Source organism: Argiope bruennichi, chromosome 10, assembly GCF_947563725.1.
Source record: "Argiope bruennichi chromosome 10, qqArgBrue1.1, whole genome shotgun sequence".
In the NCBI taxonomy this organism is placed as follows: Eukaryota; Metazoa; Arthropoda; class Arachnida; order Araneae; family Araneidae; genus Argiope; species Argiope bruennichi.
Window position 1 is genome coordinate 113,038,481 of NC_079160.1, and position 15,086 is coordinate 113,053,566.

Below are 15,086 nucleotides of genomic sequence, written 5' to 3' on the forward strand. Positions count from 1 at the left end.
ATATTTTGCCAAATGATTTCTATCCTTCAAAAATACAACAGCTCTTGTGGGACGTTTGAAAAACTCCTTCCAATTTAATTTGGAAAATGAAGAGGAATGAACGCACCAACAGAATTTATAGGGGCGCATCATTAAAGCAGCGCACATACGAAATCAACAATTGCGTGCAATAGGTTACGCCTACTTCAGGAAGATCACGTGACCGCAATGGGCCATTGGCATATAGTTGTCTCAATTATAATAATAATTTGCCATTGGGTCATGTGATGTTCCTAAGGTAGGGGGGACCTTCTATTGCGCCCAATAGCTGACCTCCTGTGAACACTGCTTTAGTATGATTTAAGTGAGTCTTGCTAATCTGTCAATCTAAACATCCTATTTTAGTAAAGTAGCTTCAAAAACTTTTTGTGTGCTGCGATGGAAGACGATAAAGATGTGTGCAGATTGATGTCATTGTTTTTTATCAAACACATTATAGAACCTTCAGAAATGAAGATTCGAGGTTTATCATATCCACCCTGTTTATTAACAAGGGAGTTTTCCCAGAGTATGCAAAATGTTCTGACAATGAGGCAAATGATGGTCTTTTGGAGGTGGTGGAAATTTTTTGATACTTGCTGCCCCAAGATGTTGTCTTCTCATGAGATGTATCTGAAATACGTTGCGTATGCCTGCCTCAAAGAACACGAATGTAACCGAAACATATTTGACAGCTTTATTAGTGTGTGTGCCCTTCTGAAAAACATGTGTAACGAAACACTTCGTAAAACAGGAATTGATTTCTGCGAAGCGAATCCTTTTATCTTCATGGTATTTTATAGAAATGTCTTGAGAGAAGTCTTCCATAGGCGTGGTGGATTTCAACGATTGGTAGAATATATCCGTGATCACAGATATAGCAAGTGGAAATACCAGAGGAAAGGTCTTATTTCATTGGATGATCCAAATGCACCTGATAATGATATGCACATAGACTTAACTGAAAAACTCAAGAACGAGTTAAAAAGAGAGCATATTTTTGAGACAGTCATTGACCTTGATGAAATTTTAAGTGATAAAAGTAGCAGTATCTTGGCCCGTGTAATGCTAAGAACTATGGAAGCTCAACTTCCACCTTTACCAAGTTATCAAGATCTTGTTAAGAGGTTGGTTGATTACAGAAAAAAGGAAATATCTAAAAAGAGAAGAGATGAAGCAGTTGCGAAGTTTGAAGCTTTGGAAGATGCTTTTCAAGAATACTCGTGCTTTAATTCAGATCCTAAAGCCAACATTGTTTCAAAACAAAAAGAGAATAAAAGAAGAAGCGAAAATATCATTCAAGCAGTCATCAAATACAACCGTTCAAAACATTCAGTTCAAGCGAATTCGAATACTCCAATCCACCAAGAAGCAGATAGAATTCTAAAACATTTAGAAGGTACCATTAAATCTCTTATAGAAATAATTGATGAATATGTCAGTGAATGAGTACTCTAAAATTCAACTCTATGCACTCTTATCAACTGGTTTTTTTTATTTTTGCACTTTTAAACGGAGCTTATTCCTTAGTTAATTTTATTCAATTTTATGTATATCTATTTTCATGTATTCCTCAATATTTACAGTCTTTGCTTTGTAACTTTTTAAATATATCTTTTTTTTTTTTCTTCTTATGTGTATCCTTATACTGCTGGTTATTATCTAGATAATACGTAGAACATCACTGTATTCTGACATGACTTAATTTGTGTTTAGTTCTACCTCATTTATAATATTTGAGTGGGTAGTAATAGTTTGTATTATCGAATATAAATGACTGAATCTCATAACCTGTGTCCTCTAAAAAAAATTGAATAAATTCATCAGATTTTGTGGTGAGTTGACGTTAGTGACTGAGCATGTGATAGAGTGCTAAGCATTTGAAACATACGGTTGCATCTGTTACCAAGATACAAGTGTCTTTCAAGTGCTTCTTTTGGGTGAATGTAGGAAGGATTAAATGCTTTAAAATAGAACCTTAACTCGAGATTTCTGTTTATTAATCTAAAACTGTTTTATAATAAAGAGAATAAATTGAGGAAACATTATTGTAAATTCCATCTTATGAAATTCGAGGAAATTACTAAATTTCTTCTCCATTCTCAGATGAACATTAAAAAAAAAAACTTACTTCATGTTTGACAAAGATGGTTTCTTCGTATGATATCTCAAAAATATTAAATTTTACGGCTGAATGATGAAATTTTAGCTTGTCATCGTCAATTTTGTGGAATTCATAAAAGATTTCATCGAGAATTTTTGAAGCCGTGTTTTCGCCCTTCGAGAGATTGAAACGTTTTCATAATTCATCTGTAAATATTATTCATGTGTGAATAAAGATAATTTTAGTAATTTTTTTCCACATATTACAGTTAAAATGTGTAATTTTAGTATCTTATAAAATGCCTTGCTCTTTCTTAAAATAACGTATATGTCGATTAAAATGCGTAATAAATGAAATTTTTACTACATTAACGGGACCGCGGTGGCCTGGTGGTAAGGTTCCGGCTCGTGAGCCTTGGAGCTTCAGGTTCGAGACCCGATTAAGCTGAAGAACCGTCGTGTAAGGGGACTCGCTGCACGTTAAATCCGTCAGGGTCAAACGTCCTTCTGCTGGTGTAGTGTGGAGAAGGGGAGCCAACCCAGGCGTCATCTTTGTCATCTGACCGCGGTTCAAAATTACGAGGTCCGTCCCAAAATAGCCCTAGTGTTGCTGTACAACGGGACGTTAATATAACAAAAACTAAAACTTCACTACATTAACAAGTTAATCAATGAATTAACTAGTAATAGACAAACAATGAAATAGTTTCAAGATTAAGCAAATATCTCATTTTTTTTCAAGCCCAGCTTATTTCTTTTCTTTTGTTCATATCACTTAATCACCCACTCAGTCGTTCAATTTTGACTACAATTTAGCTATATTGTAGAAAAATTAGATTTTTTAATAATTACTAGATGATGGTACATAATTAGATAACAGATTTTTATTCTTCAGAATAGGAGTGGAGATGTTTTTTTCATTCAGCTAAGATTTTTCTGAATATTAAGATAATACATGACGTTCGGTTTTTACAAAGTATATTAATGTCTCTATAAGCGACAAATTTAGATTTTTAGTTTAAAACAAGATAAGTCGTTACCCGTGTACATGAGAGTAAATATGTGTTCATTCACATTTTGCACACATTTTAATATTTTGCAATAGTACAAAAGAAGATAATTAAATCATATTTACTCAGTTACGCAATTCAAGAGAGGAAATTATGAAGCTTTATTATAAGAACACAAAACAATTCATTTTAAGGTTGTATTCTGTGAACCGTCATAAAGGTTTCATTTTGTTATATTAAAGCCCTCTTTTGAAGCAACATTAGTCTTTTTTTTTGGGGGGGGGGGAGAAATCTCATAACATCCGATCCTATACTCTCTTACTCCTTACTACTCTTACTTCAATACTATATTAGCAAGAGGATATTTATCCCCAAAGGATTTAACATACACCAGACTAGCTTATATGCTAGTTTTGTAATGGAATCAGGTTCCGAACCTGGAACTATAGGGCCTCAATGCTGGAATATTATCACCACTTTAGTTTAGTTATATTAACATCCCTTTTTATAACAACGCTAGGACTATTTTGGGACGGACCTCATAATTTTGAACCGCGATCAGATGTCGAGGAAGACACTTGAGCTTGCACCCCAGCTCCCCCTCTCCACACCAGCGAGAGGAAGTTTGACCCGGATGGATTTAACGTGCACTAGACCCACTTATACGACGGTTCCTTGGTGGAATCGGGTCACAAACCTGAAACCCTCCGATTCCGAAGCTTTACCACCAGGCCACCGAGGCCCTCAGGACATTATCACCAGACCGCCCATTGGAAAAGATCTAATTTGTTTGATGGAAATAGATTAGAACTAGAATAATATTAGGATAGAATTAGAGTAGAAATGGGAACTTCCTTTGAAACTGCACACTGATTTAACCCTTTCTAGGGCCGTGGGAAGTATGCTTCCCACCAAATTTATCAATCTTTGTATGAAATTATATAGGTTGGCATAAGTTCTGACAAATTTTTTTAGAAAGACAGATACTTAGATGTTTCAGTTCTTTATCTTACACAAAATGATGCGTCTTGATTTGTTACATAATTATTAATTAACCAAATTAAATTTATCTAATAAGCTAAATGAATCCCTTTTCTTATTCTAATTTCAAGCCTAAAAATTTTTAAACATAATATGACTAGAAAAAAAAATGGCCCTTTAAAGGGTTAACAAGAATAACAAAAATTCCGAATACAAAGTCACAACTTGGTACGCCTAAATTCTTAAATCAAAGTTTTATCAAATTTTGAACTGATTACAATAAAGTAACAATGTGGCCCTTATTTTCTAAATTATTACAGCATTTACATTTTTGTATAAGAAATCCCGTTTGATTGAAATTTTCGCATTTTAACCCTTTTCACTCGGAAAAACAATTCGGTGCATAATTATTCCCCTATTACATGAACTCGTTTGTTGCTCCGAAAAGTATTATGTATAATTGTTTTAATTGAATTTTCCCGAAAAATCAATCTACAACTACCTATCACTTTGTAGCTAACCAAACACTTCACTTTTAACCTATCACTTTGTAGCTAACCAAACACTTCACTTTTAACAACCAAAATTTAAAAATAAATAAATGAAGTGTCAAAATAATGTACCATCTTGAAAAATGCCTAAAAGGAGCCATCCGAGTGGAAAAGATTAACATCAAATTATTATAAATTCTATGATGAATAAACTATAAACTGATCATCAAAAGTAAAGATGGACAATGCAGATGAAACAGATTGGATTCGAACGCGATTACAATTCGGAAAGATTTGAACTCTTGCACATATTACTGTGCAAGGTGGGTTTACACTGAGCCAGCTACAAACCATCCAGTAAAACCACGCATGCGCAGAAACTGTACAGTAGCAAGCATTTGTTCTGCCGTGACAAAAACTTGCTATTGTCCGCTCTTTCGGCGCATGCGTGACTTATTTGAATCTTATAACTGACTGAGTGCAAACTTTCCTTAATGCCGGGTTTACACTCGGCCAGTTACAAGACGGATAGTAGGCAGCGCATGCGTAGAAAGGGTGAAAAATGCTGTTCGGTAGATGGCAAGTAATTGTCCCGACGGGACAACATGCCGCTGTATTGTATTTTTTTCTTACCGTGCATGCGTCTGTAGAATTTGGCGGTTCTTTTTCTTTTTGGCGTGAAAAAGCCGATTGCTTATCATAGATTAATTCCGACATTTGTTGCTCTTTGTTCTTTCTGATGCAAGATTGCGTTTTTATTTTATTTGCCATTTCATTTCTATAGTTTTTCCAAATTTAGATATGCTGACCTTTTTATTTTTAATTTTACCATGTTTCTTTGTATAAATATTCATCATTTTAATACGATGCACAGGGGAAAAGAAAAATTCAGGGACACCAAAACAGAAATTTATTGTCAAGGATGGAATGCCTGAATCTATCTTATGAAATTACGGCAAACATAAATCAGTCCTTTTCTGCGCATGCGCTGCCTACTGGCCGTCTTATAACCGACCGAGTGTAAACTCAGCATAAGTTTTTTTTTAAGAAGAGAACGTCGGAACATTTGTTTCGAAATATGACTATTAATCGCTGATCAATTGCCGTCGTGTACGTTTTCTATATACGTGATCAACAACTTGTAAAACTATTTTCCAACGGATTTTCATATCAATGTAAGTGATGAATTTATTTAATAGTTGATTATACAAATATGGTATGTGATATGGAAGTTCGAAAAGTGGCAAAAGATGTATTGCTGTTTATGTGTTTTAAGAATGAAATCATAAACGAAAAACCATCGCCAGATTTACGTTTTATCCCAGAAGTCACAGCTGAACTTTTGAATAACTTGACCATTGCAGTTTGGATGGAGGTATCCCGTGCCGAAATGGTATGGGAGGTGTTTTTCAGGAACCACTTCAAACGCATGACTTCTACAACGTACCGTTTCGTTAATTATGTCGCTTATGCTTTCTATGTTTTAATTAGAAACTCTGACGCATATGATAGCTTTTTAGATACCCTTTCAATTGCGTCTTACTTTGCTCTCTTATGTTGGGAAAAAGGAAGCAAAGTTTATATTAATATGTGTGTCGATTTATTTTGCGAATTTTTCGAAAAGGAGATTCGTGCGAAATTTGAAGACAAAGGAGGTTGGCAGAACTTAAATGAGTACCTATTAAAACATTTTAGCTTGACGAGATACAAGATTTTAGTCAGAGAAAATGTATCCCCTTTCGAATACTTTCAATCCTTAAAAAAAGAAATTGGGCTAAATAAGGATTTGGTTTACCAAGTCAATGATGTTTTTCTCTCAAATGTTACTCAGAGACAGGTGGAGACTGACAAAAAAGCCATTAACTTTACTAAATCGGTTGAAGGTAAAATGAAAAAGCTTTGTGAGCGGACATTTGATGAAATATTGGAGGAATTTGCGAAGACAGATTGTCAACTAGAGGATCTCTATCGGCAACAGGTTGAAACAGCTTCTGGTGATATGGCAAGTATAGAGGAACAATCCCTTTTGCAACGAATTCAGGAAGATGCATCGGAAAATATTCCAACTAAAAACAAGTCTGTGGAAAAGGAACTCGAAAGAGAAACGGTAACACCCTCAGATCCCTTAAAGACTGAGAATTCCCGCACTGTTGACATTCAGGGCGCCGCTGCCTCAGTTGAACTCAATCCAAAATTAAGGAAATCAGAAAGAGCAAAAGAATTATTGGACGACATGTCAACGGATATTTCAAAGTTGCGTGGTTTAATTCAATCTCTTTGTGAAGATGAATGGGGTGTAAGTCCCGACACATATGCGTTTTTATAATAAAGTATGGAACTCTTCAAGTTTTTGCAGAACTGTCTATAATTTTAGTAATTTATAACTGTTTCTCGAACAAGTATTTAGAATTGCATCTTATTTGGACTAAGCATTTTTTGGATAAGCAATAAAATCTATATTTTGAATGAAAATTTCTTCTATTTTGCCTGTTGAAATCATGACCCTCCTGTTATAAGACCCAAGCTGCTTCTTTAATCAGTGGAAGTAGGCTCCCTGAAATTTCCCCGCCAACTCTCCAACGTAAAGGACTTATCCCTGTCCTTCCGAATAAAATTATGGACCCAGGGGTTAAGCCACGCATACCTTGCATGGCATTGGCTAGAATCAGTCACGAATTATTATAGAACTTTAGAGAGAATCTAGAATTTTTGCTGCATCTATCGTGTAAATGTCTTTTTTTTTCAAATAATACATTTGACTCGGAACTACAGTTTAATCACAAGATCATATATCGAATTTCATTTATTTTTTAAGTCCTTACGTTTGCATGTATCAAAAGTACAGACCGAAAAATAATCAATCCTTAAATAGATATGATTCCAAAGTTGAAAGCTCTATATTTTAGAAGCTAAATCTGTGTTCTAAATTTTATTTGTCTAGTTCTTTTCTTTTTGAAGGTGTTTGGTTCACTTGTAGTTGTAACAGCCAGACAGAGTGGATTCCTTTCAAAATTAAAAAAACTACAAATTTGCCCTAATACCAAATTTTGTCCGTCTAGCACAAAACATTTTTGAGTTATCGCTCTCAAAGACAGATGACAGACATAATGTCAAAAATATCTTACTGATATTTTACTGATATTAGAACTGAAGTATGGAACGTGCAGATTCGTCAAAATCTCAAATAGGATTTTTGGCTTTTACAATTTACTTTACTTCATATTACGAGAAAATAAAAATGGTTATAATGTCGAAATGTGTTTTCTATGAAAATATTCTTTGAAACTTGTAACAAAAGTGTGCCATTTCTTATCTGTAGAGTAATTTGCAATTTTTAGATCTATATTTTAAATATTCATTGCAAGACGTAAATTGAAATACAACAGATCCGAGGTCGATTTCTAATTTCTACAAATTTTATGCTGATTGTTTAATGTAAATTTTTAAATTTCGAAAAATAAATTGGGCCTACCTTTATCAAAAAATTGTAGGCGATTAATTTCTTTCGGAACTTCGCAGATAATAAATAATCTGGTGGATGGAAGATGTTAAACATTTCGTCTAAAGATGTGGTCTATTCAAAAATAATTTTAATTAACTTTGAGAATAGGAAAAAAAACTGCTTCAAAATAAAAACGAGACTAATCATCAGCTATTAAATTTGAAACTGACAATAACAAATTTCAAATATCATTAAAACCATTTAGGTATGAAATCTGAAACTTGGAATCAAGCTTCCTAATCTTATAAAGTATCGAAAAATACAAAAAAAAAATCGATATTTTTGTTTATCAAAATCATAATCATTCTTGAAATAAATTTTATTTGCTGCAAATTTCGACTCAGTCGAGTCGATTCAATAAGAATGATACAGTAAAAAATTACGATTTCTTAAGAAAATCAGTCAAGAAAAAAATGTAAGCCAGTTCTACGTAAAAAAAAAAAAATCAGTTTTTCTAATTTATTTCTATTGAACAGTTAGATAAGTTCATTTAGGAGTTCCATAATATATAATAGTTTCCTAGATTTCCTTTCCTAGAAAAATTGGAAGTGAAATTTTTTAAAAACCTATAACTGACAAAATTAAAAAACAACCTCTGAATAAAAATTCAAAATAAAATGTCAAACTCCATAAAAAAAATAAAAAAAAATGTTAGAATCTTAAAATTTATCATGGGAAATCGATTCATCGGAAGAAATTGATAGGCATAATGAAAAAATAGTTAATTAACAATGCTAATTATTAAAAAAGTAATTCTTAATTGAGTTATTAAAGAGTTTTTAAATTTGAATAAGCATGTCCCTTTAATTTTTCCATCAACACCAGCTGCGATTCTAAGTACTCGAATTTTAAATGCATCCTTTAACTCTAAACGCACCGACACTTCACCGATATATCAGATGTGTCATTGGAAAATATTCGTTTAACTCATGACTGTTGGTATTTACTCATGATTTTATATCTTTATCAGATGATAAAAACATGCACGAATATTTTATTTTGATCAATCATTAATATAATGTGTATTGTAATTCAAGTGACGGATGTAATGAAAATGTCAAAAAAAATTCTAAAAATTAAAGTTAATTTTATGAGGTAAGGAAGATGTAACTGATATGTTTTAATGCACACATTAAGCAATGGTTCCTAAAATTTTTAATCACAATTTTTGTCAAACCAGATTCTTATGGGTTTTATTATTTCATCACAGTTAATGATGAAATGAGTTATGAGAAGTTGTAAACATGTCCTCCGTTTTAACTAATAAGTGAAGAAGAAAATGTTTCGTAATTTTTTTTATTTAAGATGTGTTAATTTATCTTTTTAAAAATGTTTTTGTCTTAAGTTTTATGAAGCTCTGCGTTAATTGTTTTACTAATTTCAATATATTTTATAAATAAAAAAATGTCCGAAAATATGCGATGCGGCAAGTTGCAGCATATTACAATTTACGAGACATATCTTAATTTCTGTTTGACTCACTCATATGGTTCGAGTTCCTCCTTTAAATATTAACATTCACCTTCAAAGATCAAATTTCTCCCTCTGAAAGGGTCTAAAGAGGTTCATTTATTGAAATTATATATTATACATATAATTCCTAATTCATCCATCTCATAAAGAAGTAATGGAAAAAAAATACGACGATTTAATTTTTGAGAAATGAAGACAAGAAGAAGAGGGAAAGGAAAGGGTTTAAGTTAACAAAATCTAAAAATGCAAAGAAAAAAAATCGGCGGATGCAGTTTGTCTGAAACTTTCTCGCATAATACCTTATAAATGAACTTGTGTATTACTAACTGCAGGCTATTAGCGGACAATAGTTATGAAAGAACAAAATGAGCATTTGATATTAGGCGATTGTTACCGTTGGTGTGCGGCGGTTAATATACAAGCACCAAAGCAGCGAATGTGTATTTATTAAGACCTTTTGCCAGATCAATTAAAAGTAAATTGATCTTTAATTATGGTCACAAGGTCGCGTACCAAATTTCATTCATTTATTTAAGCATTTGCCTTTATTTTATCGCGATTACACGCAGGCAAAAGTTTATACCAATAAATGATTAACCCCTTGATGAACGTTTTTCAAAATTTCAAACTAATCGATAATTTAGATATTAAATGTTTTCTCTAAATGTGATCTATCTAGCTCTTTTCATTTTGCAATTATGTTAACTTCTTTCGAATAGAAATCTACAAACTTAATGTACACAATATATACCAAATTCCATACTTCCAGCCCACAATATTTTAAATAATCGTATTCACTGACAGAGAGACAAAATGATAAGAGTGTGTTTTTCGAACTCAAGAAGATCCGAAATATAGAGAGATGTGTCAAAATCTTGGATTCGAATTTTTTGATGATTATAATATTTATTTGTATATCACGTATACGAAAAAGTAGAAAGATGATGAAACAACTCTGACAACATATTATTATCATTGACAGAATTCGAAGAAATGTTAAGGTTATTTTGGGGCAAACTTCTTAATTTTAAATAGCCATCAAATGATGAGGATGGTGTCCGAGTTCCTCTCATATCTTTCCCTTCTGGTACCAGCAAGAGAAAGACTTTTAACTTCAACAGACTTAGCGTACAACAGGACTGCTTAAATGATGGTTCTTTACCAAAATGGGATCTTGAACCAGGAATATCCCAGTCCCGAAGCCAAATTTAGTTTCAATTATTATAAAGTCCTGTTTGAAAGCAACACTATGGCTATTTAGGGATGGACATCGTAATTTCAAACCCTGCTAGATGACGAGGATGACCCCTGACTTTGCACCCTCTCTCCAAATTTTCGCAAATGGGATAATATTTGACTCATATCATCAGAGTTAGAATGCAACAGGCTTGCATACACGATGGATCTTAAGCGGAATCAAATCTCGAATCTGAATTTCTCAGGCCTCGAAACCAATACCTTACCACTATGGCCCCACCCCGAAGCGAAAACATTACAAAATATACCTCCCAAACAGCATTTTTGATGGAGATTTGAGTTCAACAACTAATTTGCAAAATATGGGTATGAAACGTGTGCAATTCTAATGCAGGCTGACTTTTATGTTGATTCGCTAAATAATTCTACCTTTTCTTTTGCTATAAACAACTTGATATCACTTATTACCACTACGCCAAATAATAATTATCAAACGCCTTACATATTTTCATTAATAAAAGAATAGTAAAAAGAAAAATATTGTTGGCTTTAGTATGTGCGTGTTACAACTTGTCCTTTTACTATTACAATTTGCCCCGTGTCCGGGAGAAGTTGTAGCAACCGACAATTTTTGAAAAAACATTTATGGTACTAAAATAAACGAAATTATAAACTATTATTCATCAAAACTATAAATGAGCAGATAAGTTATAAAAAAACCCAGTTATAATCAAGTAATCGCAAATATATTTAAAAATATAAATATTTCGCAAAAAAAATTTTATAACTAGGTTTGGTCAGATTTCTATATTAAAATCAAATGATTTCAAAGTAAAATCGAGGATCTGAGTAAATAATATAGAAAATGAGATAGTATTTTATATTTTGATTACAAAAAATCTTTTTAACCCTTTATTTACTGACGGTACTTAAAAGTACCATTTAAATCTGGCATATATCTTCGTAATATGACAATTTTTGCTGATGGTATTCTAAAGAACACGGAGAATGTGACCCAAATAGCAAGAAGTTAATATAAGCTAAAAGTAGGAATTAAAAATATTTAATTAATAATTAAATTAAGATATTTCTATTAATTAAAATATTTTTCTTGGGTTTCCTGGGATTATTCTGCAAGAAAACTTAACTACTAGTGCAAAAATGAAGTTGAAAAATTGATGGCAACATAATTCAGTAAATAAAGGGTTAATTTTTATATCTTTAATTTTTAAGCTCTTATATACCACCGTTAGCCAGTAGCTTATTAATTTGAATCGCCCTGTTTTAATGAGGTGCTACCCAATTTATTTCCATTTAATTTCCTTAAAGAAAAAGCAGAACCAAAACGGCCTTCTATCGTTTTCTGATTCTATTAAACCCTTATGAAGTTTTCAATGCTACAAGTTATTTGAAAATACCTTTATTCGAAAAGTATTCGTCATATTTTTAGCACGTTGCCTTCTGTAGATACTTTAAAAAATTGTAATCAATTTTCATTTAGCCTTGCTGTATAAAAAAAAAAGATTTTGTGACAGACATTTAAAGCAAAAGTCAGACATGATATAAATGTTATTAAAATTCGCAACTTATCGACTGGACATTTTTTTTTATTCTAAAAATTATCCAAGAAGTCCACATTTTAAAATCATGAAGAAAATCATTGTATTAGATATCAATTACTATTATGACATTTCAACATATTGTAAATGGAACGTTTCATGACCGAATTAAAAGGAAAATAAATTATGTAAAAACCTACATAAAATAAAAATATGCTTTAATCTAGGAACCATATTATAAAAACGCAACAAAACAAGTGGAATAATTCTGATATTCGTCGAAATGTAAACCACTCTAAGTTAAACCACTCTAATTATTTTGAAAGGAAGTTAGCGCATATAAATCTACAAAAATTACTTTAATAAATTCATAGAAACTCGAATGCAATTTTAGAATCCTCATTCTTTCTCAATCTTAAAAGAATCGCAATTTTTGTTATAGAATTTATAATTTTTAGCAGATTTTTCGACATTTTTTTTACATATTCAAAATAATTTAACTATGATATTTAAAAATATCTCTTCAGCATCATAATCAATCAATAAACTCTGTTATTAAATAAAAATTTGAAAACTTTCAAAGATTTTCTTTTTGAAATGGATGCAAAAGCTTTAGAACTATATCAGTTCTTTTTCTCGTGCAAAATCCTAAATGTCTCAAATGAAAACGTTTGATATACTAAAATAAATGCTTTCGCAAATTTCACCTTTCCATCAGTTTTATATGCAAGGGAAAATATCACCGCATACTATTACTTTTATAGTATTAAATACTTATACTTATTGAAGAATAAACTACAGTATAAAATTTGTTGGTCAAAAGTTTAACCAGATTAAATGAATGTGATACGTAAGAGCACTATAAAGTATTAAGATAATAATGAATACGACAAGTTTTATAGATAAAATACATTAAAGAAACTACAAAGCAAATCTTATAATTTAGATGATTTCAGTGATATTTATAATGGTTAAAAAGCAAGATAATGTCAATGAATTTATTAATAATATGGTATTATATGGCAGTCTTCAGAGATTCAAGTAAAATTTCAGAATACTCAATCTGTTTCATATTCGGCAATAATTTCGTAAAGAGACATTATTTTCTCTTTCAAAGATTTCAAAATATCATCTACTTCCTTCTGAATTTTGTTTTTCTTGTTCGTATGATCTGAACTTTTCGAATAGTTGTATCTGATGACTGCTTCAATAACATTCTCGTACCATTCTTCATCCTCTATCTGTCTGACTAGGTTGCAAGTTTCAGAATCAGAATTCAAATTCGAACAATTCTTCAAGGTTACTTCCGAAGTTTTCACTTCTACTTCAAGAATCCCCTCTTCTTCTGGTTGCTCTATTTTCTGTTCGTATAGTTCTTCTTTTAAATCAGAATCTTCCAATAACGAAGGAGGTTTGATTCCTGTTCTTTTGAATATTGTCTGCGCCCAAAGTAAACAGGATAAATCTCTTTCAGCATCTTCAAATTTGAAAGCTCGGGTAAATTTATGTTCTTTGCGAATTACTTTCTCCATCTGTTTACGAAAATCCTCTGGAGGAGTAGAATTAGGTTTATAACAGAAAATAAGATAATTGTCGTTTTTTACTTCGAGATATTCATGACTATTTATATATTCTATAAATCGAAGAAAACCTCCACACCTTTCGAAAGTTTTCTTCATTTCTTTCTCGTAAAGAAGCATGAAAATGTCAGGAATTACTTTGCGGAAATTAACCTTCGTTTTGTTAAACATTTCTCCAGTTATGCATATTAAAAGACAAAATACACTAAGAAATCTCTCAAATATTTTAAGATTCATATAAACTTCTTGCCTACAGGCGAAAAGGACGTACCTTAGATACATTTCTGGAGAAGACAAACATACGGGGAATGTATCAAAAGAGTGCACCCATCTACTATAGATAATTACTTGTTTAATAAGCAAAATGTTTTTTATGTTCTGAAGACATTTCTTTGTTATCGAATAGGTCAAATCTTCTTCATGAACTTTTCCTTCAACGTAAAATGCGGAAAGTATCTCAGCCAGCCTTCGTATAGCAATATCATCTCCCATGGTCGAACGTATAAAATCAATTTTTTGAAATAACAACGCTAGTAAAAATTAATGATAAACAAACTGAGGAAAGATGTACGAATAAAATACTTTATGGTAAAGAATACAATCTAACTGCTGATATGTGTTAGTTCTTCTTCATTGTAAAAATTGAAAATCGTTTGACCAAATTGATTTAAACAATGTCGCACTAGAGCAAACCATTTCTGATGAAATGAAAATTATCTATAATCTGAAATGTTTTGCTTTACTGAGCAATCTGAAATCCGAGTCATCAGCATAACAAATTTAATCTCAAATAATAAACATTATCGTAACATTATGCTTATATTATATTTAGACAAATAAGGAAGATGATGATTCCCAAATTTGAAAACATCTCACATAATCTTTATTTGAAACTTAACAATAATTTAACCACCAACTGTAGAATTAAATGACATTCTTTGGAAATATGTTGCAAAATATTTACACCTGAGGATTCAGTATTCAGTTCCCCTTGAAACATAATCCTCTAGTTGAACTGAGATAAATAATATGTTGTGTTATTTAGTAAGTGACATAAATTAACAATCTAGTGTACCTTAAACATATATTAAAAGATTCTACTGTCATTTTTTTATATTCTAATAAAAAACAAAAAAGTTTTAAAATTAGTTTCCTGTTCTATAATTTATTTA

The 15,086-nt window shown here is 31.6% G+C and overlaps 1 protein-coding gene across 1 annotated transcript in view; it reads left to right on the top strand.

Annotated features, from left to right (window-relative positions):
• Nucleotides 1–289: 289 nt before the first annotated feature.
• The window catches only part of LOC129988961 (uncharacterized), a 91,672-nt gene continuing 76,875 nt past the window's right edge, over nt 290–15,086 (top strand). The window contains exon 1 of the mRNA XM_056097260.1: nt 290–1,514. Within this exon, the coding sequence (XP_055953235.1) occupies nt 418–1,467 (1,050 nt within the window). The 5' untranslated portion in view covers nt 290–417 and the 3' untranslated portion in view covers nt 1,468–1,514. The remainder of the gene's footprint in view (nt 1,515–15,086) is intronic.